At 34.6% G+C, this 27,621-nt stretch overlaps 1 protein-coding gene across 1 annotated transcript; it reads left to right on the forward strand.

Moving 5' to 3' along the window:
• Positions 1–608: 608 nt before the first annotated feature.
• Positions 609–11,593, forward strand: LOC145139538 (uncharacterized). The gene is made up of 9 exons (XM_079073330.1): positions 609–678; positions 4,944–5,201; positions 5,292–5,727; positions 5,828–6,392; positions 6,447–6,762; positions 6,889–7,330; positions 7,508–7,755; positions 10,543–11,003; positions 11,099–11,593. The coding sequence occupies exons 1-9, from the start codon at positions 609–611 to the stop codon at positions 11,591–11,593; spliced, it is 3,291 nt and encodes a 1,096-aa protein (XP_078929456.1).
• Positions 11,594–27,621: the final 16,028 nt, after the last annotated feature.

The following is a 27,621-nucleotide window of genomic DNA, read 5'->3' on the forward strand; positions in this document are numbered from 1 at the left end:
CCTGTCACCGTTCCATCATCAGTACCGTCAAATGATCTAGCCTCTTGTTGGAGTGCATATCTAAATGGAAAGGTAGAAGCTTTTGGGAGGATGCAGATTTGCTACCCTATCGCCGGAAAAACGAGAGGCGACTAGGGTTTATGCACCACCATTGACGTCGGCTAGGGTTTTGACAGATTGAGCTCCGCCGCCATCGACGTCAGCTAGGATTTCGTCACAGATGTCATCGATCTCTTAGGTTTTGAGATCAAGCTCCTCTGCCGCCTCCTATATGCTTCTATAGCAACATTTCATCTTCCTTGAATTTCAGAGGTTTCAGTGAGTTGGATATCGAATATTCACACCAATTTGGATATGTAAATCTGCAAATGCACCTTCAAGAACTACACCATCTGCAAATCGAACCCTTAAGAACAAAATCCTTCAAGTACTTGTGTAGATTTGGAAAACTTCAAATCAATGTTCATCATCCCAGAAACGAACATGAACACAAATACATACATATGTATGTGTTTATCAGCAAATCGGTGTTTATTCGCAACTCTGTTCTAGGGTTTGTTTTTCAGACATAAAAGCCTAAATCGCTGAGCTTTTTGAACACCGTGATTATGGATATGGGATCGTCGGAGAAGCTGATCACAGGTGGTTGTTGGAAGTATTGGGTGGTGGTTATCAGTGGTATTGGGTGGTGCTTGTCGGATGGATTTTTCCAGGGGTGATATAAGGACCACTTGATTTTTTAAAGAATTGTAATTAATAAAAAAATGATAAAAAAAATTATAAACCTGAAAAATAAATGAAAATAAAAAGAAAATGGCAAGATAGTCATTTTATGTCTGTGAGGGACCAAACGTGCACCTTTTAATCAAATGAGGGACGATACGAATTAATTTTTGAAAATAAGGACTAAACGTACTTTTTTGCACCTGCTCGATGGACGATTGGTGTAATTTACCCATATATATATATATATATATATATATATATATATATATATATATATATATATATATATATATATATATATATATATATATATATATATATTAGTTTATGTATAAAAAATGTGTTTCAATTTCACTTTATTTTAACATCATATATAATATTATGACTACTAAACTTTAAATCGAAAGAATATTATTTATGTTTATGTTTTACTTTTTATATTAGTTTGTTTAAGTTTATTTACATCTAGTTTATTTAATATATTTAAAATTTAAGTTTATTTATTTAGTATTTATTTAATTTATTATTGTATTTTAATTATGATAAGTGTTTCAAATATATTTTAAATTTAAACACTATTAAATAATTTTTTGTTAAATTTTTTAACGTATATGTCATTTCTCTAAATATATGTGTAACTTTTTATAAATAAGTTTGTATATTTATTTTGATAGGTTATGAATGAAATTATTTATTTAATAAAATATTTGTTATATTAATGTCAATATTAATTTAAATTATTTTATACGAATTATTTGTTTTGTTATATTTATTTATTAATACAAATTTGAAGGTTATTAAAACAAAAATATTTTAGACAAAGTGTAATAGCCTTGTAAATATAAATGTATTATTGAATATATAAAAATTTGGAGAAAAAGAACATAGTTGGGATATATTTATGGGTCTAAAAACTTAATGAAAAATAAGGTAAAGATAGAGATAAATTACTATTAACATTCTTTTTACTCAAGTGTTGAAGATGGTCTAAATGATATATGGAAAAATATGCTTGAATGAGTAAACCCTTTTTGATTTCATTATGTTGTTTTAGGTCTAACTCTAAGCTTTTTTTTTTGCTTTATCTTTGCATTGTTTGTTTTCAATAGTTGTTTGTCGGTTTGACTGACTTTGGCTGTGATGGTATATTTCTTGCTTGAGTTGAACACATGTAACTGAGAAACCATTAATTAATCCTTGTAAGACTTTGTAATGTTGGTCCACGACTTACTAGACGAATTTAAAAATGTTCACCTTAATTTTTTTTATTTTAATTTCTAGGATTCCCTTTATCACAAGAATATTGTTGTTCCCATATATAATCATTCTTGGAATGATGATTTTCAAAATTTAACTTTGATAAAGTGGCATAAAAGCTTTGACTCAATATTTTTCTTTGAAACACCAAGGACGAGATCTTGTTTAGGTGTGGGAGGAACCATAATTGAATGGTTAAGTTGTCAACAAGAGGATGCACATTCTACATATATATGCATGAATGTGTTAATGTACATGTATCATGATTGTACAATTGTTCGATGCATCGAATGGTTAATTATAAACATGAAACTAGATTGTTGTTTTAATTTTAGTAACAGGAATCAAGATAAGTGTGGAATGAAAAGTACATTATGAGTTTGTGAAGTGGGTTTTGGTGCCTATTGCATGCAAAAATAATTATGAAAGTGTTACTAAAAAATATCGTTGCTGCCATCGTTGGTGTTTGGATAATGAAATCTCATTAGATGCCACATTCCCACATGCTCGTATATGAATTTAGAAGAAATAAACGACGTTGTACACAACTTGGACTTCACGTACAACGTTTTTTTATTGAAGACACCATTGCATAGGGTGGAGCCTCGTGTTCACCTTATTTAACCAATATGTTTTTCTCCCTAAAACTCTAATGTTGTCACCCATAACCGAGACAAATTAATATATTATCAAAAAAACAATTAAACAATTATATATGTTAAAATTTCTACAACACTTCAAGCCCATTATCAATTAACTAATAGATTTACTTACACCCTTATTCAACACTTCAAGTCCTTAATCAGCAACAATCGCTTTTATGAACTTTTGAACATAATATCCGCATTTCGTGTAGTGTGGTTGGAAGTGACACTATATAATTACATAATAAACTGATCAGTCAAAAACAATAATATATTAGCCAAATCCAATTGAAGTTAAAGATGCAATTTGTGCTAACTAAAATATTTATCCGGTTGACATTAACCATTTTCTTTAAGCCACTTTCTTGGACGCAACACAATTCTCTACAAAAAAATGGATGAAATATATCAAAGAAAATTAATTTAATGTTTCAATAATTTATATTACTTACTCTTTAATCATCTGCTTCAAGTCTATATCAACATCTAAGGGCCTTAGAGAATCGACATGATAGCAAGTTGTTGTTTGCATGTCTAGTACTACTAGCACCCAATGGCCACTGTAAACCCAAAAATCAAATAAAAATTTTGACAAATAATTTTAAAAGAAGTTTAAATGCAAGAAATTGCAAAATACATTATGGTAAAGGAGCTTATATACAAGAAATGACAGCTTATTTTTTACGTATTTATGGTAAGGGAAACTTAAATGCAAGAAATATCAAAGTACATTATTATTTCCTACACTCAAGGATATAAAAGGACTTGTTTAGTAAAAAGAGTAAATTATGTTTTTTTAATTAAATTATGTTGCTATTTATTTCATTTTAAACAAAAAAGTGCCCAAATGCATGAAATAGCAACTTACTTCTACTTATTTGTATTAAAGGAAGCTTAAATGCAAGAAATAGCAAAGTAAATTGCTATTTATTGCACTTGGGACAAAAAAAGACTTGTGTAATAAAAAGAGTATATTATTTCTTTCTTTCCTATGTTGAACCAACTAACGCTTGTTGTTATTTCTTGCATTTTAACCGAAAAAGGCCTAAATGTATGGAATGGAAACTTACTTCTACTTATTTGTGTTAAAGGAAGCTTGAATTCAAGAAATGGAAAAGTACATTGATATTTCATGCACTTGGGACAGAAAAAGACTTATGTATTAAAAAGAGTAAGTTATATCTTTTTTTCCTAAGTCGAATCAACTAAAGTATGTTGCTATTTATTCCATAGTAGATTCTTGTTATAGTCATCATACTATTATTTTCATATTCTAATTTTAGCCAAATAATAACCAAATCCAGTGATCTTTTTTTACTTTAACACATTAAATCATTTTATTTAGATTAAGTTAAACAAAATCAAATGTAAAATCTGACCCGAGATTATAAGGCATTAAGATGATGTGATCGTCCTTTCTTGTGGACAACCGACAACCGACATGTTATGACTCTATGTGTGTCATCCATTGCCTTTCATGAAGTTCTCCGTCTTTAAAGATCACATGTAGGCTCGCGAAACAGATTCCATGATATGTTCTTCCTTCATTCTTGATTTCTTCATACAAGTACCTATTAAGATACAAAAGTTTACTAAATTGTTTAAATACACTAAATAAAGTAAACTGAGCACTTACATCGTATAAGTAGTTATTATAGCACCAATCAACTTATCCATTGTAAAGACAATTTCAAAATCATCCCAAAGTTATAACACTCAGTCAAACAAACCGACTTAACACTGGATGTTTGTGGATATTTCAAAACATGACTAGTTTCAATTCTTATCCTTTCTTCTTCTTCTTTCTTGCCATCTAGTTCTCCTCCTTGTTGTATCAACTTCCTTATTTTTTTTCTTTTTCTTCTCTTTGGCGTTTTTTTTTTGTAAATTATCCAAAAGGTTTAAGCTAGTAGGAAACATGTCATTTTTAAAATACCTTAATTGGCCCTTGGGACTCCTCAAGCTCAGAATAAGTAGCCTTAGCATTTGCACAATCTAAAAACATGAGGCTACTCAACACAATGCATTTTGGATAATTTACAAAAAATATATAATATAGTTCAACATTTAAATTAAAAAGATAAAAAAATATTGGGAAGAGCCTTTAAAAATCGTTGATATACCTTGATTGTGGAGTCTATCAGCTATGACAAGACTCCTCAATATCATTCTACAACCTTGCGATCTCCTTCAAATCTAAATTTTAGGAGTCCACTTTCCAATATCTCAAATGGTATGCATATATTTTTTTATTATACATACAATATTATTTTATATTACAATAACTACATGATTACCATATTGTTTTTCTTTCAGCTATTTGTAGCAGTCAACATAATGCTCCAACACACTTATCAACTAACCGACGATTTTCTTCATCTTCTAATTCCAAGAAATCAAGCAATTTATCGACGGTCACACACAATTATTCATCCAAACAAATTTCTTCACGAGTACACAACTCAAAAAGAAAGTCTGCACATATATCTCCTATACCTATATTTGGCTTAACGACAAATGATGATATTAATGGTGGATATATTATCCAACCCACACATGTTGGTATATCAAAAGGTAATAATCATAAACAACATTTTACATATTTGCTGTTGGTAATTATAAGTTTTTTTATACTTACATTTTTTATAATGTTCTATTTAACAGGTTATTTAGATCATGGTGATCAGAATGTTGTTTGTGAACTATGTCATGCTAAATTATGGAAAGACGAATCTTCAAGAGGCAATAAAACATGGAATAAAATATTTTCTCTCTGTTGTGGTTATGGGAAGGTAGAACTACCTCCTTTAAAAGAGCCACCGCAAAGTTACAAACAACTTTATCTTGAGATAGATTCTAAAAGCAAATACTTCATGAAAAACATTTGTCGTTACAATTCAATGTTTTCATTTACGTCGATGGGTGGGAAAGTTGATTCATCCATTAATAAAGGAAACGCAGCATACATATTCAGGCTTAGCTGTCAAAATTATCATAGTATCAGAAGCCTTCTCCCTACGAATGGATGTCAACCAAGATTTTCCCATTTGTACATATATGATACCGAAAATGAAACATCAAATAGACAGAAATGTTTCTGGTAGGTATTCTAATTTACTATTACTTTCTATTATCACTTTAACAATATTACTTTTATATTACTCATTTGTATATTAAAATAATTTTATTTACGGTGGAAGCAAGCATGCCTCTACATCAACTGATGATTCAACTGATCTTCAAATTATAGAATATTTGAAGCTTATGTTGGATTCAAATAACGAGGTGGTCAAATGTTATAGGATGGTTAGAGATGTTTTTAATTCAAATCCTCGTGCTGACCTAAAGTTACGAATTATTGGAAAAAGACAACATGATGGAAGGACATATAACCTACCAACTGCTTCTGAGGTTGCCGCTTTAATTGTAGGAGACATTGGTGATTTTATTGATAACAGAGACATCGTAGTGCAAACTTCGTCTGGAGCTCTACGTCGTATCAGTGAATTACATCCTTCTTACCTTGCTCTACAGTATCCTCTACTATTTCCATATGGTGACGATGGTTATAGAGTTGACATCCCCCATAGAGGTGTTACGTCTTCGAGCGATTGCAAGCATCCAAACACTACAATGAGGGAATTTTTCGCTTACAGAATTCAAGACAGGGATAATTCTTTCTCATTGATTTTGAATTCAAGAAGGCTTTTTCAACAGTTTTTGGTAGACGGTTATACAATGATTGAAAGCGAGAGATTATATCACGTACGAAAGAAACAAAAAGTTCTTTGATGTGAATCTTATGAGAATTTGCGTAAGTTTCAAGATCAAGGGAATAAGAATATTTTGGAAGTTGGCCAACGTGTTATATTACCTTCTTCTTTTACTGGTGGTGCAGGTTACATGATGCAAAACTACTTAGACGCCATGTCGCTTTGTAAGTGGTTTGGATATCCTGATTTTTTCATAACCTTTACATGCAATCCAAAATGGCCAGAAGTTCGAAGATTTCTTAAAGACACTACTCTTAATCCAGAGGATAGACCTGATATCCTATGTAGGTTATTTAAGATCAAACTTGATGCATTGATTAAAGACCTACGCAAAAATGCAGTATTTGGCATGGTTCAAGCAGGTATTTAAAATTTTTTATTCATACTAACCATATTATATTTTAATGTCGTGTTTTATTTAAAATATTGTTATATTTTCTACATTATTAAATTTATTAATACACAGTTGTTTATTTCTATATATGCAGTTGTGTATACAATTGAGTTTCAAAAGCGCGATTTGCCTCACAGTCCTATTTGTCTATTCATGCAACTTGATTACAAGCTTCCTACCGTGGAACACATTCATCAATTTATTTCAGCTGAGATTCCCAACATTCACCAAGATCCTGCTTTGTATTCACTTGTGAAGGAGTTCATGATACATGGTCCATGTGGTGCTCAAAATGTTAATTACCCTTGCATGGTGGATAACAAATGCTCTAAAAACATCCCAAAGAATTTCTCTGAACATACTTCAATTGATCAGAATGGTTTTCATGTATATAGGATAAAAAATGATGGATCGTTCGTCGAAAAATCTGGTGTCCAGTTAGATAACAGAAATGTTGTTTCATACAACAAATACCTGTTGAAACGATACCAAGCACACATAAATGTTGAATGGTGCAATCAAGGATCTTCCATCAAGTATTTATTCAAATATATTAATAAAGGTCCGGATAGAGCAACTGTTGGTTTTATACAAAACAACAATGATTGTGATAAAGATGATACAGTCGATAAGATAAAAGAATACTATGATTGTAGATATCTTTCTACATGTGAAGCATCCTGGCGAATTTAAGGATATGATGTTCATTACAGGCATCCTTCAGTGATGAGACTTCCTTTTCATCTTCCTAATCAACAACAAGTTATCTACGGTGCAGATGACGACATCGACAATGTTCTCAACAAGCCTTCAGTTGCTTCTTCGATGTTCACATCTTGGATGGAGTGCAATAAAGTTTACAAACAAGCAAAAAAACTAACGTATGTTGAATTTCCAACAAAGTTTGTTTGGAAGCTTAATTCAAAAACTTGGAAGCCAAGGGAGGTTGGATATTCGATTGGTAGAATTCATTCAGTGTCACCTTGTAACATCCCAAAAATAAGGCCCGAAAATTTCATTTTTAAACCATAATTATAAAATCATTCATCCAAAATCATAAGTTATTATCTTAAATCAGAGTATCATTTCAAAACACTACTTCATTTTATCAGAGTAAACATCCCAGGCTAAACTTCATGGTATGTCCAATGCGATCATCCCGAGCTCTTCCCTCCGCTACCGGAAGTACCTGAAACCATAACAGAAAACCTTAAGCACGAAGCTTAGTGAGTTCCCCAACCTACCACATACCATACACATAACCACATACTGCAAGTACTGGGCCTCACCCTCTACCTCGGGCCCCGCCCGGCTTCCGATAAATCCGACAACAGGCCCCGCCTGCTCCAGGCCCCGCCTGGCTTCCAACCCCGCTCGGTGTACATATTTGTTTCTCTTAGGCCCCGCCTGTCTCTGGGCCCCGCCCGCTAAACATATACAAACTTATAACATATCGCATAACACATAAACTATAACCACTCTACTACATTCCTGTACTAAGGCCTCGCCTATCTTGGGCCTCGCCCCTTTCCTGCTACTGATGAGTCATGGAACCCCGTCCACACTCCTGCTGGTAGTGAGATACGGGCCCCCGCCCACACTCACCTCCCTACTAACTCGGGCCTCGCCCCTACTTTGATACTAATGAGATACGAAACCCCATCCATACTCAGCTAGTGATGAGATACGGGACCTCGCCCGACTCACCTCCCTACCAGGCACATACAAGTATCACAAAGACAACAAGTATAACTACACATACACTACTGCCTCGGGTACCACCCGGCATCGGACCTTGGTCCAGAATAACATACTAGCATACCATGCCTAGGGCTAACCCCCAGGTCTTCCTACTCATAACTACATGGGTTGGCATTGTGGTCGTAGACCCATTCACACAAAGGGAAACTCACCTCGTACTGCTGAAGACTAGCTGAAACACTTCTGGCTGCTCGCTGGTAATCCCCCGGACTGCTGATCCTTCAACTCCCGAACTATCAATATCCCAAAGTAACACTTAGACCACAATATTCCAAAAGTCAATCCGGGTCAAACTTGGTCAAAGTCACGATCAAAGTCAATCTCCAGTTGACTATGACTCGCCGAGTTGCTCTACCAACTCATCGAGTCCATGCTTCTCCAACTCAATACAACCACCGATCCTACCCGTCGAGTCTAGCAAGCACTCGACGGGATCTCCTTCAGTCTTACAATCGGGACCATCTTCAACCGACTCGCCGAGTTCATCCTTGAACTCGTCGAGTTCATCTCCCTCTTATGAATGTCCAGACTATGACTCGCCGAGTTGTATGAACAGCTCGTCGAGTCCATCTTCATAAACTAAGAAGATTTCCTTAGACTCGCCGAGTTCCTCATTGAACTCGCCGAGTACGATGATCTTCATACCCGCTATGGACCCAGACTGACTGAGTCCCATACCAACTCAACTCATACCCTTTAACAGAAGGGTTTTAGGGCAAGAAAGCAGACTGACTCGCCGAGTCCCATAAGTGACTCGCCGAGTCCCTCTATGTCCCATTCTATTTAGACTATTTCAGTCAAGCACAAGGCATCCAGGACCCAGATCTAACCTCCTAGGGTTGGGATAACACTCAAAGCTACTGCCTTTACATACTTGCATCGCCCTTTTTGCTCAAAAGGCCATAACAACCTCTTAACTTTGCATGGGGGGTTCTAATGGCATAAAGCTTCCACCTTTATGCCTTGACTACCCTAAATGCTTCCAGATCTGAAAGGATCTTGCTTGGGGACGTCCAAATCCCACAAGCAACCATTTTTGGGCCAAAATCTTCATACAAAGGGGGAAAGGATGGATCTAATGAGCTAATGATCAAGTTAGAGACTTGATTACCAGAAAATGATGAGATTGAGAAGCTACTTCTGGATCCACAAGCTTTTCCTTGAACCTTCAAGTTCCCTCTTCTTCTTCTTCCTATTCAAGAGCACTCAACACACACAAAGGTGGATCAAACACTCACAAGGTGCACTAGGGTTTCGTGGGTGATGGTTTGGGGTCTGGAGGCTGAAGATGAGGCTGAGGGAATGAGAATATGATGCTTAAATATGGCACCAAATCCCGAAATTAGGGTTTCCCAACTCAAACCAGACTCGCCGAGTCAATCCCCAGACTCCTCGAGTCGGCCACTTAATCCCCGACACGACAACCCGCTCCGAATCGTCGAGTTCTTTCTTGGACTCGACGAGTTGACTCCTTAACTTAGGGTTTTTCCTTTCCTTTCATGGTCTGCTGGATTAGGGGTGTTGCACACCTAATCTTGGCGAAGCATATTTCTTAAGAATTCTTTTAAACAAAGTGAAAGGACCAAAATCATTTGAAGAAATCCGCATGGTTAATGGTGAAATATGTCCTTCATTTAGAGATGCATGTTATGCTCTCAGCCTCTTAGATGATGATAAAGAATACATCAAGCTATTAAGGAAGCAAGTCAATCTGGATCCGGTTATTACTTACGTTTCTTATTCGCTATCATGTTATTATATCACAGCTTGTCTAACCCAGATGTTGTGTGGGAAAATACATGAGAATACTTATCGGATGGAATTCTTTACACTCAACAACAAAGATTAAAATCTCCAGGTATTATAATATTCTTTAATTATTTATTTTAAAATACATATTTAAATCAATATACAATACTAATTTATTTCAAGAACAAATTTGTTTATATTTTTTTTTTTTGTAATTATTATACCAATTTTGTTTCAGGTTTATCACTTAATGAAGATCAAATTAAGAACCTGACTTTGTTTGAGTTTGAACAAATTTTACTTTGTAACAATTCAAGTCTCAAAAAATTTACAAGGATGCCTTTTCCCGATGTTGATTCTGTATCCTCTTCAAACAATCGTCTTATCAGTGAGGAACTAGATTATGACAAACCAAATTTAAAGAACGAGTTTGATCGGCTTTCTATTGCATTAACATCTGAGCAACGAAACATTTTTGATGATATCATGACTGCAATAAAGAATAATGAAGGAGGTGTTTTCTTTGTCTACGGTTATGGTGGAACAGGTAAAACCTATCCTTGGAAGACATTATCTGCCGCAGTTAGATGTAATGCTCAAATTGTTTTAAATGTTGCGTCAAGTGGGATTGCTTATTTATTATTAACCGGTGGCAAGACGACACATTCACGATTTATAATTCCTTTGGTTCTTACTGAGGTTTATATTTGTTCGATATCACCAGATAGTGAACTCGCCAGTTTATTACGAAAAACCTCATTAATCATTTGGGTTAAGCACCCATCATTCACAAGCATGCATTTGAAGATTTAGCTCGAACTTTGAAAGATATATTCAAGTGTCATAATCCTAGAAACTCAAAATTGCCATTTGAAGGGAAAGTGATTGTTTTTGGAGGAGATTTTAGACAAATTTTGCCTGTTATCCCAAGTGGTAGTAGACAAGACATTGTCAATGCTTCCTTAAGTTCATCATATTTATGGCAACAATGCAAAGTCTATCAACTAACCAAGAATATGAGGCTAACTGTCGGAAGTGATACATCTGCTATTAAAAAGACAATGGATTTTGCAAAATGGCTTTTAGATATAGGAGAAGGGAAACTTGGTGGTTCTAACGATGGCGAAGTGATTATTGATATTCCAAATGATCTTCTAATTAATGATCCTTATGATCCTATAGGTTCATTAATCGAGTTTGTATATCCTTCAATTCTTGAAGCTTCTAGCATTCCAGAATATTTTCAAGAGCAATACTTGCTCCAAAAAATGAAGTTGTCGGAAAAATAAATGATTGTTTGCTAGCATTATTTCCAGGAGATGAAGTCGAATATCTATGTTCGGATAAACTATGTGAATCTGAGTTTGTCCATGATCACTTGGATGCCAATTTATACTCACCTGATGTTTTAAATGGTCTTAAAGTCTCAGGACTGCCTAATCATAAGTTAGTTTTGAAAGTCGGGTTCCAGTAACATACTGAGAAACATTAATAAAAAAATGGCTTATGTAATGACACTAGACTACAGGTGATATCTTTGGGCAAACGTGTTATTGAGGCAGTTATCATAACTGGAAATAAAATTGAAAATCGGACCTTTATTCCAAGAATGACCTTAGCACCGTCTGAAAAAAAAATCTCATTCAAATTCCAAAGAAGACAATTTCCATTAGTTGTTTGTTTTGCAATGACAATTAACAAGAGCCAAGGACAGTCATTATCTAAGGTTGATTTATTTTTGAAAGATCCGGTTTTTACACATGGTCAATTATATGTTTCCTATCTAGAGTTCAAAGTCGAGAAAGATTAAAATTGTTAATTTTAGATAAGGATGATAGGCTTACAAATAAAACTTCTAATGTTGTTTATAAAGAAGTTTTTAGAAATTTGTAAGTTGTATGTAATATATTATTCCTCATAAAATGTATTCTTATTATTATTAATAAGACTTTGTTAATTTTTCTTTTATAATTTCTTATTTTTTTTTATAATATACGTTTATTTTAACAACTTAATTTTTTTGATTTATTTACCAATTTTAATTTACTTCACTTATTGGTGTTGTTTTATTTTTACAATAAATTTAATATTTCATTAATTATATCGTAACTTTTTTTTTTCACAAATAAAAAATATATAATATATATTGAAAACTAATTTCACATACTTATTTGAATCAATGATTTTAATTTTACATAACTATATAAAATAGCTATTCATTAATAATTAAATTATATTATTTAATTAATAATTACGACATTTTAGTAAGAAAATGTAATTAATTTCGCAACCGTGGTTCCCATGGGTTATAAACTAGTGATATATATACACGAGGCATTGGAGATTGATGCATGTTATTACCATTTTTTTCTTACTTTTTGAATGCTAAGAATCTTTTCCATGTTGTCCATTGCAAGTCTTCTTTCCACATGAAAGAAACACTCAGCTTTATAAAATGATTATGAATCATAATCATATAAATAATAAAAAAAGTAAAAAAGAAAAAAGAAAAAGAGATAAGAAATTGCCTTAATCTCGCTCGCATAATTCTTTCTCTTTCTATAAACAACCCTTGCACTTTAATATATTGGTTGATACTCAGATAACAATCCTTTCGCCCGTATAATATAATATCACTAGGTTATAACCCGTGGAAACCACAGTTTACAAAGTAAAATAACATACTTGACAAATTAGTCAGCACTTGTTTTCAAGTCTATAACCTAATAAATCAACTCAATATAACAACACATGTGACCAAAATTAACTTCAACACCTAAAAATATAGATAACATCCTTCAAGCATTCCTTCAACCAACACTTATTGCCCAAACTGAAACATGGTCCCTACAAAAAAAATAGTTCACTGTGAAACAGAGTTGAAGATTAGAGTTGTTTTAAATTACAAAATACATTTGCATTTATTGGTTAAAATAGTAACGTATTTTCACTTATGTGTTTAAAATAGCATTCCACTTTTCGTATTTTCTATTACAATGTTGTAAAACTGAAAGTAAGATGCTTTAATAAACAAATCATTGGAAGCAGCTTGCTATTTTTTGATAAAAAAAATGTACTTAAAATTGGTTAAAATAGGCATCACTTTCATTATTTTATATTACAACCTTGTAGAGTTGAAAGTAAGATGCTATAATAAACAAATCAATGAAAGTAAGTTGCTATGTATCGGTTAGGATAAAATAGCAATGAAAAGTTTCAATTATGTGCTAAAAAACATCCCACTTCCATTTTGCCCTATGACAATGTTATAAAATTGAAAGTAAGATGCTATAATAAGAAAATCAATGAAGATATATTGATAAATCACGAACAGATCATAAAAACATAAAGCTAATACTAATACTATAAGTTTTTTAATAGACAACCACTCAAAAAGGATGCAAGTCAACTTTGACTTTTGCAGTCAAAAGCATCACCTTTCGAAACTTACCGAGAAAATACAAAAAAATGGCTAGTTTTGCTTTCATCATTTTTTTAATTTACCCACACCATTAAAGACTTGTACTTTTTGTTCCAAACCAAAAAAGACAACTTCTGACACCAATAACTATTATAGTCTAGAGTAAAATTATGACATTAATCCATAAAATAATGCATTTAGTAAAGATCAACTATTTAGTAAGCTCGATAACAGTACATGAAATATGACTTTTTGGGCTTCAAAGTCTAAATAAATGTATTTTTCCATATAATCCTAAACTTTCAACCATCCTTTTTAATCTCTTACCAATAGAAACTCAAATTATTCATTGAACTTGTAAGATCTATATAAATGCATACTTCATGACGTTTATGGATTTATTTTCATTATTCTTTTTGTTTTCTTAATTCTCACAAAATAGAATGTTAATTGGTTTTACCTTGATTGATATAACAATCTATGTTAATTAAACTTATAAAATTTCCTTAGAAACCTTTTTGGAACAAACAAATTATAACCTAATAAGGCACAAAAAAGCAAATCAACATTAAATTGCACTCCAGGCAATCCTACAACTTCCCAACCATCATTAGTACTGTCTATTGGAGCTAAAAAGCAAATCAACATTAAAAGCACTCCAGGCAATTGCACTATTGATGTACTATATCTAAAAAAAGGTGGTCAATTTGCTTAATAGGACTATCCATTATCTATTCTTTTTTAATTATCCCCAAACAAAGAGGTAAAATGACCGTTTTCTAAAATTCAACCTAAAAAAAATATTCACCATCTGTTGAGAAAACACTTTTTAACATCAGAGCATTCATTACCCACTTATCATGAAAAATCAATATCTCAATAGAATTGAACAGTTGATCAAAATTTTGAAGGAAAAAAAAAAAGACAATATGAAAATAGCATCAGACCGTCCTGTACCATGGTTGCCCAAATCACCAAGTAACCAACAGACTAAATGAAACCTGGAACCAAAAATTAGAAAAAGAGTAAATGTTGATGTTATGACTTTATCTTATAGCAAATGATGGAAAAACTCATATCAAATCCTTACAAGCCTAAATATTTGTATGCATATGACACAGGAGATAAGAGAAATCTGTTAATGAAAAACAGGCTTGAATGAAAAACAATCAAATATGGTGACAAAACACTTCAATTTTGATTTCAAATAATGAAACCACAATGATTAAGCATAAAAAAGGGCATAACTTCGACGAAATCCGTGAAAGAACTATGCATGTTAACTGAAATAAGATAGCATTCAGGGAAAAATAGATTATACCCTTCAGTTATTGGGGTACCCTTTATTTACTTCTTTGGGATGATTCTTTCAATAAGCAAATTGCACAAACTATTTCCATTTCTACCCTTTTTCATCCCTGCATAACATCTCTAGAACCTGACATGAATAAAATCAAAAAAAAAATCTAAATGTTTTCTTGTTAACGGTACATGAAACATCTTTTATTTACAATTAAAAAAGAAAATAACTAAAGCAAGATACTCAAATCGAATGATAACAGATCTGAGAACCAACACTTACAAAAACATCCAGATGGTTCATTGAAAGCTATGAAATCTGTTCTTCAAGGAAACATTTTCTGATCAGAAATCAGAATACAAAAAACAAAACCTAGGAACCAACATTGTAGGAAAAACCTCTGCTTTCTTTTATCCACCAAAAAAATATCAATACCCTTACATATTCAAAACCCTAAAAGGAATTACACAAAAAAAACTCGTTATTACATGAAATTGATTGAAAACCAGGAAAAAAAAATGAAGACCACGAACCTGGTTATAAAAAAACGACGGTTTCCGTACAAATTGAACCTAGTTCAAATAACACAAATCTATTTAGGGCTAAAAATCGAACTTGGTTCAAGATTTTGAACTAAATGAGAGAGAGAGAGAGAGAGATAGATTGTCATCGATTTCGCTTCCCTCCTTTTAGCATCGCTTGTTTTTTGTTCTTGAGTAGGTTGTGATGATTGTTCGGTGGTGGCCTTGATGGATGGTTGTGATGGTGAAATAGCAGTTATGAAAGTGTAGCAGTTGTGCTGATCATGGCGGAGCAGGGGAGAGGCTGTTGGCGAAGACTTAGGGTTTGTTTAGATATGGGGAGCGAATTCCATCGATAGGCACAAAAATATTCAAATCTTGAAATGGGATGAGGGTTTTCTGATGTGATAACCCTATCTTCGATGAATAGGGAACTGCAAATAATCCATTATATTAGGATTTAGGAGATTTGAAGTATATGTAACAATTGGTATTTTTAGGTCGAAATATGTCGACCAAACCACCGCAATAAAACTGTTATATTATAACCAAGGAATAAAACGATGGAATAATATATATATATATATATATATATATATATATATATATATATATATATATATATGACACAAAAATTCATAGTCTCTTACCGAACACCCCAACTTATTAAAAATATTGTCTAACGATAAGAAGAGTTACAAATATCATGTATTGACACCCGAATTGAGAGTAGCTATATGTGTCAAGTAAAATACACATATACAAATGTAATATCTTCTAGTCCACAAGAATTGAGATTTGCATAAATTATTAATACTAGCTATGCACTCATTATTACCTCCATGCACGTATAAAGTTTCTTGGAGAAATCTTTATGACTAACTCTATAATAATAATAATAATAATGGAGAAGGAATCATCACAAAACTTGGCTGCATGCAAAACCCTATTCACCTCCATAATTTCAATTGTCATCATTTAGTTGTGTACGTGAATGCATTGTCAAATCCATAGCAATACTCTCCTCTTAAATTACCACCAAAGGTTATGTACCTTTTGTCATCAAATACCTTAACCAATATGAAGAATAGTTTCCTTGCACCTTTTCTTCTATCTGACTATGTACAACATGTATCCTCAATTAAGCAACCTTATTCTCACCACACAATAGAGCAAGTTGATGGAATTCAAGAGTCAATATAAACCCAAGACTTGTTGCTTAATTGTGGTAGCGAAACTCAAGTAAACATCCCATCGTTCTACCTTTTTTTTCTGAATTTATAATCCTCTAAAAGAACACCCATTTGGAGGCATCATACTCAAATATTCCAGCAAAAACAAAAGCATGCGATACCCTTTTTATTTCAGTCCTTTGTTCCAACAATTAAACAAGCCGATAATACCGTTAGGAAGCTGTCAAGAACACAACTGCCTTCCTCCCTTTTTTTCATTACCAGCCACAACGGCAAGCAGAAAGTAGCGACAGGCTGCCAAAAAAGAGCCCATCGCCAGCCCACTGCCACCGGTAAACAGCCCTGTTGTTCTTGGTTTCTTTCTCCTTCGACCAAGCTGAAAAACGGGAAGCATCCTCTTGATTAAAAGTTACCAAAACAGCCCCGGATCATCCCTTGCGGTTTACTACGAAAAGCTTCTAAAAAAAACGAACCGAAACACGCAACGAAAGTGAGTCTTTATGACCCCTTTTCTTTTAGTTTTACAAATTTTGGGGGGAGATACATACACACGTTGCATGCTAGATAAGAAAGTATAATACTTTAATATGTCATATACTCTTAACATTTTCTCTAACGTGTTACCACCCAACATCTTATTTATATCAAAACAAACATGCAATGAGTATACAAAAATATTTCATGCATGATAAACTAGCCTCCTTTGTTGTTCATGTAGCGTTAAAACAATTATATGAAATATTAGATGCCAAAATAAATATATGTATTGGTATTATCTTTGTGACATAAGTCCATGCAAGTATTCTTGGTTGATAATCAAAACTAACCATTAGTGTTAGAATGGTCATTAATAAAATAAACCAATAAAATTATAGACTTAGGACCTACTTTGTTAATTTATTTACAAGCAAGGTCTAAAGTGTAAATATAATATGAAATAACTAGACTTATAGATACATAAGTGTTCCATTGGATTTATGTTATAAAACATGATTATTTTATATAAAATTGTTATTTTATATTAAAATGGAGTTTATAAAAAGACCTTGTAATATTTTATAAAATAAGTACTTTTTATAAAATATGATTATTTTTATATAAAATTGATATTTTATATAAAAATGAAGTTTACAAAAGGATCTTGTAACATTTTATAAAAGTAAGTGGTTTTTATAAAATATGATAATTTTTATATAAAAATGATATTTTATATAAAAACGGAGTTTATAAGGAGATCTTGTAGTGTTTTATAAAAATGAGTAGTTTTATAGAATATGATTGTTTATATAAAATAAGATATTTTATATAAAACGAAAACTTATGAAAAAGACTATTAACGCTTTAAGAAAACAAAGAATTGAAGTAATATTTTTATGCCTTCAACGATATATACATACATATTTACATAATCTTAAAAAAAATATATGTATAATAGTGTATGTACAACTACATATATTGGAATGAGACGACAAAAAAATGCAAATATTGTTAAGGCTCGGAATACAAATGACGACAAAAATCCTAGACTTAACAATTTAAGGATATTCTGTATGAGAAACACTTCATCGCTAAGAACTCAAAAACTTAGTACAAAGCCCTCTGTTCTATAACCGTTAATCTGAAAGGAACGTAGAACATTGGTATAGATCTATACGGGTTGACAGCCCCACCTGCGGTTGCTAGCTACAACCATCGTCTGACGAGTCAAAACAGGCGTAATCGTTCAGTCACTTATATATTTCTCAACGTTGATGAAGCATTGTGATGGTTACAGTACATCTGCTCACCGTACTGCTTTACAGAGGCTTGCGCGTCCATAGTTCGGTTATAGGCTCATACTAGAACCCATAAATTTTAATCTAGAAGTTTTATCGTTAAAAAGGAACTTTTGAACAAAATGCATAAGTGTTGAAAACATTATTATATATAATTCATATTTTCAATACGATACTCACGACTCACGATTTCTTGGTTATGAACAATAAACCAAACTATTTTACTTGTATGGGATTACAAGTGCGGACTAAATACATATTTATAATCTTAAAAGGTCATAAATGTATTTTTGATTATAAACCATTGGAGTCTAAACCTATAAAGCTCACCAACATTTTTGTTGACGTATTTTTAAAACGTATGTATCTTCAGGATCTTAAAAGCTGAAAGAATGCTTGCAGGGTAAGAAAGATATTTCTCCTTAAATAAACTATTGTCCGAGTAACCGGGCCTCTTGATATATGCTTTATTGAACTTGAATCATGTATTAGTCGTCGTTTGGGATTTATTAAACAATGTATTTCTTCTTTTCATACTTTGGAAGAATGTAATGTTATTTGAATCCTGTAATATTCGATGTATGTTGTTAACTATGAACCAACGTTTCACGTCGCAACCCCGGTGATTCCGCCATCGGTCGGGGTGTGACAGATTGGTATTAGAGCTAAACGACTATATCGAATAGTACTTTCCTTAGGAGAGCACAACTATAGTATAAGGGCTTACTCTTGTAGGTCTAGTCATTGTTAAACCTAAAATCCTTAGGTCTATCCCCATAAATCTATAAAACTTAATAGTTAGGTTCTTAATGATAAAGACCCTATACTTAGATTTATTCCAATAAATCTATAAATGAAATGTATTACTAATTATACCTCCCAAAGTAATCAAAGGGTAATTTATAATACACACACAAAATACAAGATATGGAGTTATATAAAAAAACACAGTTCCTCGATGAGAAAACACTAATCCAAGATAATATATATATATATATATATATATATATATATATATATATATATATATACAAGGAATTAAAAATCAAATATTCAACTAGGTTCCTTAATACATGCGTCGTACCATAACTGAACCTAGTTGTGCGCCTATGTTTTATTATGGTCAGATTTATGCACTACCTAACCTAAGCGAAAGAGTTGATTTGTTAAAAATCTTGTAAAAATCTTGGTTAAAATTTTATTTAAAAACAAATATTAATACAACCTTAAATCTCAATATAGGATGAAATCGCAATCACTGGAGAAAAGTGAAGAAGAGGTTAACTCACATGTGCCATTGGTAGGGGATCCTTACTTCCCAACTCAAAACAACCAAGCACTGGTACTTATCCCTGACGACGAGCCAGAGGAAGACCCAGAAGAACATCCGGAAGAAGATCCCGAGGAAGACTCGGAAGAGGAATCGGAAGATGATATGGATGAGGATTCAGATTTTAGGAAGAAACGGAGGAACCGGTAACCCAAGCAACACCCACCCCGATAGTCGCACCCACTGTGTCCCCTCTGTGACACATCACATTGGCTCCGGAATGCATCGCACTAGATCAACCGTCCGCAAATCCATTCCGCCTTGCAGGAGCATCACAAAGAAAACCCCAGTACAATTCCTAAGCCCCAAGAACAAAAAGGCCCCATATAGCCCCTTTCCGGACGAACCAATGCAAGACCAGCCACCATTGGCAAACCAGGAGGAAGAAAGAAAGAAAGGGTACGAAGTTGGACAACCCTCAGGGACAAAGCCCCAGGACCCTACAGATGTGTAGTGACATAAGAACATGGTTTGGCATGCGGAATTAAAGTTTGCACAATGAACATGGTGATTTGGGTGTTCAAGAGATGTATTGATTGTATATGGTGTTACACAAAAAGGATCTAGATCTAGACTACATAAATAAGACACACTTACACACTCACTTTTACATCTCTCAAGCACACCTCTACAAGTGGTATGAACCCACTATTTATAGAGGTGTTTACATGTCTCTCTCTCACTCTCACTAACACATGGGTCTAAAGGCTAATGCACCACATGCAAGTGGGTCTACAAGAGTCAAACCATTACAAAGTCATACATGAAGAACTTTGCACCCCAACATTCTCCCCCTCAAAGTTAGGAATGGATGACCCACTTCAAATCTTCCAAAATCGAGCAACTACGCGGTTCGAGCCTCAAAGGTGACACATGTCGAAACGAACTTCAATCTTCAATTCTTCCATGATTCTTCAATTTGGGCTCTAGGATGTGAAACCATACAAACCGAGCATCAACAAATGATCACGAGCTTCTCAAACTCCAAATTGATCACCAAAAGTTGAGCATAAAGCACACCCCAAAAATCTTCAATAAAACCAAACCCATTTCGAAAATAAATCATTTCCAAACTTCCAATTGCATCATCTCGTAGGCTTCAAAAATACAAGATCACTTCGGTCTTCAAATCCGCGTAATATGAAAAATTCAAGTTCGAATTTTCATATAAAACTTCTCCCCCTTTTTATAATCGAAATTTGATTATAAAACTCCAAAGGAAAAAGAACGTGATCTATTCGGAATTTTTCATGTCAAAACTCCCCCTTAACATGTGGCATAAACATTGTGCTTTAATCCGGAAAACCCAAAAAATATTCAATTTTTAGCTTCGTTTACGGATCGCCTTTGACAAAATTTCTCAAAAATGGGTAGAAATTGTCAATTTCAAAATTCTGCAGTGACCCGGTGCGCCTAAAACAGCAAAATATGCAAAACACTCCCCCTTTTCCAAAGCTGGGTAAAAAGCGTCAATTTGCACAAACTGCAGGGGCTTGAAATGCATTTTCTTCAATTTTCAGCAAAAACAGTCCTTTTTCGAATTTGGGTATGAACCGCCAAACATTCGAAGCCTCAGGGACTATTCTCGAAAATTATACCATTGTGCACCAAACATACGAAGAGTTGTCCCAAACATTCGAAAATTCAGAAAATTTTCGAATTTGGGTGAAAAGTGTCAAACATTCGAAACTTCAATTAATTGTGGAGGTTGCCAAATATTCGAAAGTTCAGGGGCTGAATTCGAAAATTCTGCATTTTGAGCAAAACATACGAAATTTGGATTATTCATACGAAGCCTTTTTTCCATTTGTCAACCATTCGAAACTTGAGGGACTACATTCGAAAATTTTGGTTTTGCTTCCAAACATACGAAATTTTGCAACCAAACATACGAAAATTTTCCTTCTCTCTCCCCTTCGTATGAAAATCATCTTCCCCAAAATTTTTCTCTCCTCTCCATACGAAAATTTTCCCAAACACACAAATTCGAAGCATTTGAAGCCTCTTAATGAACAGTGACCTCTGAATACCTCTGAATCGACATTTCGTTCTTACAGTTCTTCTCCAATTCGTATGTTAACCCAGTTCTTCATTCTTCGTACATTCAACTATCAAAATCATCATCTGTTCGTTCGTCGATTCCAAATCAGTAAGCCACATCAACTCTTCAAAATCGACATAACCAAACGAGATCATAGCCTTCGTCTGTAAACTCAAGTACAACCCTTCGAAAGCAAACCCAAATCAATTTCACATCTTTCGTTCTTTATCCCCAGAATATCCCAGTCGATTCCAAGAACATAAAACACTCGTTCTTACAGTTCTTCCAAAATCATCGACCATTAATCCTTCGAATCTAAAATCTTCAACACCACCGATTTTAACAAACCCATTCGATTGTAAAACCATTCAATCTTCGAACAATCGGTTTCCATATCTCATTCAAATGCCAAACGTGAACTAACACACAGTGTTCGTCATCAAAAACATAGATCCAAATCAAGTTCAAAATTAAACACCAAATCAAATAGTATTTCGACATCCACAACCCATGTTCAACTTGTATCAACCGATTTCAACTTCCAATTCAACGATTCAAACAATAAAAATCGAGTTTGACTTTTTCTAAAATTGACTTTTCGAAATCAAAGTGCAAGAAACACGAAATCGGAGATTCCAATGCCCAATTTCAGATCAAAACAAGTTCAACCAATTGTTCTTCATCATATCCATGCTGTTCTTGGTCAAGTTCATCCAAATCAAAGATACAATTTGACGATTTTTCCAAATTTGACTTGATCATAATCGATTTGCAATAGAAAAAGACACATCCAATCGATTCACAAGTTCCGATTAGCGAACAAATCTTAATCGATTGACAAAAGTGTGGAAATCAGAACAAAACTCAAGAACAGTTGATTAAAAATCGAGACAATATTATCCAAATGTACAACTCACAATGCGCATGATGACGACGAAGGATAAACAACCATGCATATGTATCAAATGGATTTAATAACTTGTTGGGCTCACAATTTCATATACTGGATCGATAACACTTTATGGGCTCAAGAATGATAATGAATAGTAACATATTTGGACTTATTGTATGAAATCAACTATAAACAGTAACATTCATAATTGGACTCGAGATTAACAAAGAGAACTCAATTTACTTTTCGAATATATTTTGATTAAAACGAATGTTTACGAATTGAGAATTGATTCAAAACAAATGAATATTGGATTGGATTTGGCTTGATCAATGAAAAAATTTATTGGATCACAACAAATGGGCTTTTCAAGAAAAAATTTGATCCAACGAATCAAAACGATCAAAAATCAAGAACGTAACGCACGAATCAATGAAATTAAAAGAGATCATAGAGAGAGACTCACTAAAATTGCTCAAATTGCGACAAAATTTGCCAAACCGAGAATTGTTCTTCAAAAATCACCTTGATCTTGAAGACCCGCTCTGATACCAATTATAGTGACATAAGAACATGATTTGGCATGCGGAATTAAAGTTTGCACAATGAACATGGTGATTTGGGTGTTCAAGAGATGTATTGATTGTATATGGTGTTACACAAAAAGGATCTGGATCTAGACTACATAAATAACACATACTTACACACTCACTTTTACATCTCTCAAGCACACCTCTACAAGTGGACTAAACCCACCTTATATAGAGGTGTTTACATGTCTCTCTCACTCTCTATCTCTCATGTGTCACAAGGCTAATACTCCACATGCAAGTGGGTTTTACAAAAGTCAAACATTACAAAGTCATTCAAGGAAAACTTTGTACCCTAACAAGATGTTGGATCTCTATCCCTGCTATTCGATCGTACCCTCCGTTTGGGCAACCAAATCAAAATGGTGAGTGACGAAGTGAGTGTCGTGGAAAGAAACAACGCTAGACTCACCCGACACATCCAAGAACTGAGAGAATTGAGAAACCAAGACTATAATGTTATCAGGGGGGATCACAATATGGTGATGGCCACTTACAACTACATCAATACTCAAGAAGCAAGCCGACAGGAATATGAGGGCTTGATGAGGACGGAAATGGCCAGGGCAATTGAAGCAGACGAAAGGTCCCGAGGGATGGAGCAAAGGATCCAGGCTTTGGAGGTACAAGTCCGAGAAATACTGAAAACATTGTCTCGTAACTTCGGGATCAATTAAGAGAGTTATGGAATTGATGAATGAAGAAGGAAACTTGGTGATGAAGTAGAAGGAGCATGTAGGAGAGTGTGAAATAAACCATGGGTCGCTTAACGACTCACGTATAGGTTTTATCTGTTTTCCGTATAAACATTGTTAGGGTTTTGTACCCTATCGTGTTCTTGTTGTAATGTGTGCCAATAAAACGTGTACCAAAATGAATGATATAAGGAAGTTATTATTAATCTTTCATGGGAATTTTATGCAAACATTTAAATTCATGCACAATGATAAATAAACTGAATATTCAGTCCCATAGCACAACCAACAACAATAACGTCATGCAACTGATAACCTACTCCTGAATTAATAGGACGTACACAATGCCTCCACGAAGAAGCAACCCCCGAACTCGTCCAACAGCAAGGCCAACGACCACACGAAGGGGGCGACTCCGTACCAGGCCAGTAAGAAACCCGCCAATAACCCCAGTGACTGAAAACCAAACGAATGGTGCTCCACCACCTCCACCTCTAATGACGGTACTCCCGCAAACAGCGGCTGAATTGGAACAACTAATCTCGGATCGCCTCATAGCTATAACAAATGCTAGGAGCGCAAACCATGAAACTCCGATCATAGAAATCGAGGGAACAGGAACAAGACCAGGGAGTAGTACGAACATACACTACAACGAAACCCGAAGGGCTTGTTCGTACAAAGATTTCATGAACTGTAAGCCTAAGAACTTCTACGACAACGAAGGAGTCATTGGCTTAACGAGGTGGTTCGAGAAAATGGAATCTGTATTCCAAATCAGTTACTGTGTGGAGGATAGCAAAGTACGATTTGCTACTTGCACTCTCCTCGACTCAGCCCTGTCATGGTGGAACGAGCAGGTGAAAACAATGGGCATCATTCCTGCCAACTCCTTATCTTGGGGAGACCTGAAGGCAATGATGGTAGAAGAATACTGCCCTAGGGATGAGATCCAGAACCTGGAAAATGAACTCTGGAACCTAAAAATGAAAGGTTCGGACATTAAATCTTACATTACGAGGTTCAATGACCTATCCCTACTCTGCCCGGCACTTGTAACTCCGGAGCATAAAAAGATTGAACGCTATATTTGGGGGTTGGCACCTCAAATCAAGGGAATGGTCATCTCATCAAGGGTTACAAGCTACGAAAGTGTTAAGAACCTAGCAAAACGTTTGACCAACAATGAAGTTAGTCGAGGGTCCCTGGAAGCAAGGGTTGAAACTCCTAGGGTTGAACCCAACAAACGAAAAGCAGGCGGAGGAGATTCACGCACAACAAAGAGAAAGAAGGTCTATGTTGCAACAACAACAACTCCGGCTCCAACACCCACACCCCAGAAAAACTATGCAGTAAAACACCCCTTGTGTGTCACCTGCAACCGACACCACAACGGAGAGTGTTGTCAATGCACCAACTGCAAACGAAAGGGACATACCGCCCCTTTCTGTAAAATCCCGGCAGGAGCAGTGGGAAGTCAGAACGTTGGCACTGGGGTAGGAGGAGGAGGAGCAAGGACACTGGACATGTTATGAGTGTGGTGAAAAGGGACACTTCAAACGAGATTTCCCAAAGCTGAAGGGCAAGGCAGGAAATGCCCGTGGAAGAGCATTCGTGATCGGAAACAAGGACGCCATCCAAGACCCATCGGTGGTCACTGGTACGTTTCTCGTCAATAACTTGTATGCTACAATACTTTTTGACTCGGGTGCCGATAAAAGCTTTATAACTCCAAAATTTAAACAGCGTTTAAACCATGAGATTAGGAAGTTAGAGGTAGCATACGAAGTAGAAGTAGCAAACGGTCAAAAATAGAGAGCACTACTGAAATACTGATAGATTGCACACTAACTCTAAATGACCACGCATTTCAAATAGACCTTATGCCCATGCCTATCGAAAGCTTCGACATTATCGTTGGCATGGATTGGCTTGCCCCTTATCATGCTGAGATCCTATGCTACGAGAAGGCTGTACGGTTGACCCTACCCAATGGGGAGATTATGACAATTTATGGGGATAAATCGGGACAAAACCTAAAGTTAATCTCTTTCACAAAGGCTCAGAAATATCTACACAAGGATTGTTACGCCTTTTTGGCTCACATAGTAGATAAAAAGAGCAAGGAAAAGGAGATAAAAGACATACCACAAGTACGTGACTACCCCGATGTGTTTCCAGAAGACCTACCTCTGGGTTGCCGCCAAACCGACAAGTTGAGTTCAGAACTGATCTGACTCCCGGCGCGGCCCCGGTTGCCAAATCACCTTACAGACTGGCTCCATCAGAGATGCAAGAGCTTTCAAGCAAATTGCAAGAACTACTTGACAAAGGCTTCATAAGACCAAGTTTCTCACCTTGGGGAGCACCAGTTTTATTTGTCAAGAAGAAAGTGTTGGGTTTTGGGCATTCTAACACTTCCTAAGTGTACATGCAACCCTAATAAACCTTGGATCTATGTTTGTCTAAGGTACATGCAAAATATTATTTTCCAAGGTTTATAACCTATCTAGCATGGCATGGGGTACTTTTAAACATAAAAGGACTAGATGAATTACATACCTTTTGTTGATTGTTGATTCCTTGGAGTTTGAGAGCCAAGCACCAATAATGTGAATGCCTCAAATGGAAATCACAAATCACCACAAACTTGGAAAATGTATGAGAGAGTATACTAACTCTTGATTTTGGCCACCACTATTACACACACACTAGGGTAGTATTTCATGCAACATGAGCTTGTTTATATAGTGTGCATGGTTAGGGTGAAACCCTAATAACCCATGTCTTTTCCTTTCCAAGGATCCATGGGTTAAAAGCTCCATGGATCATCCATGGACTTCCACATAAGCTTAGCCCATTAACAAATGAGTATTAGCCCACACCATATAAATATAATAGCCCATGATTTAATTAGTCTTCCTTTTAATCACTAAATTAATTCATAATTAATTCAAGATTAAAACTAATTAAATAACATGACTTTATATTAATATATTATAACTTATAATATATTAATAAATCGTAAGTATACAATTCTCATAAAATTATCCATAAACAGTTTGGGTGAAGTGCAACCCAAATGGACCATGCCGGGTCGGGTCAAGTATATACCAAATAAGTTATGGACTTAGACACCTTATCCAACAGTCTCCCACTTGGATAAGTCTAATAACTGTATTTGCGTATGTTACTTCAGGAACCAACCAGCAATCGTAGCTCTCGAAAACTCTGTTGAACTATGAAGCGCCATTTTAGAGAAGTGATCATATAATTCTCTGTTCTCATGATATCAGTCGGACAAATACATGGAACAACGTCGTACTTATTGTCCAGCAGTTTGTTTCCCGATTTCCGATTTGTTTGACAAAGAACTAAATTGAACACATCAATTAGGTTCTGACCGGGCCCGGTACATAGGTCAAAACAAAATCATCGAGGGGCCTAGATATCGCTTCTAATCCTCCAAGGACTAGAAGGAACAGATAAACTTCGACTCATATACTTGTTTCTACTACTTGTTGAATTATACATAAAGGCACGTTTTATAACATCAAGT

The sequence above is a fragment of the Lactuca virosa genome, chromosome 9 (assembly GCF_052849685.1).
Source record: "Lactuca virosa cultivar CGN04683 chromosome 9, Lactuca_virosa_CGN04683_v6, whole genome shotgun sequence".
NCBI lineage: Eukaryota > Viridiplantae > Streptophyta > Magnoliopsida > Asterales > Asteraceae > Lactuca > Lactuca virosa.

Bases quoted from the DNA above. Each gene is read 5' to 3' on its own strand.
- LOC145139538 (XM_079073330.1), top strand. From the start codon at position 609: ATGGATATGGGATCGTCGGAGAAGCTGATCACAGGTGGTTGTTGGAAG. The intron at 5,202-5,291 runs GTAATAATCATA...TCTATTTAACAG, and splicing joins ACATGTTGGTATATCAAAAG to GTTATTTAGATCATGGTGAT. The intron at 6,393-6,446 runs GTACGAAAGAAA...AATTTGCGTAAG, and splicing joins AAAGCGAGAGATTATATCAC to TTTCAAGATCAAGGGAATAA.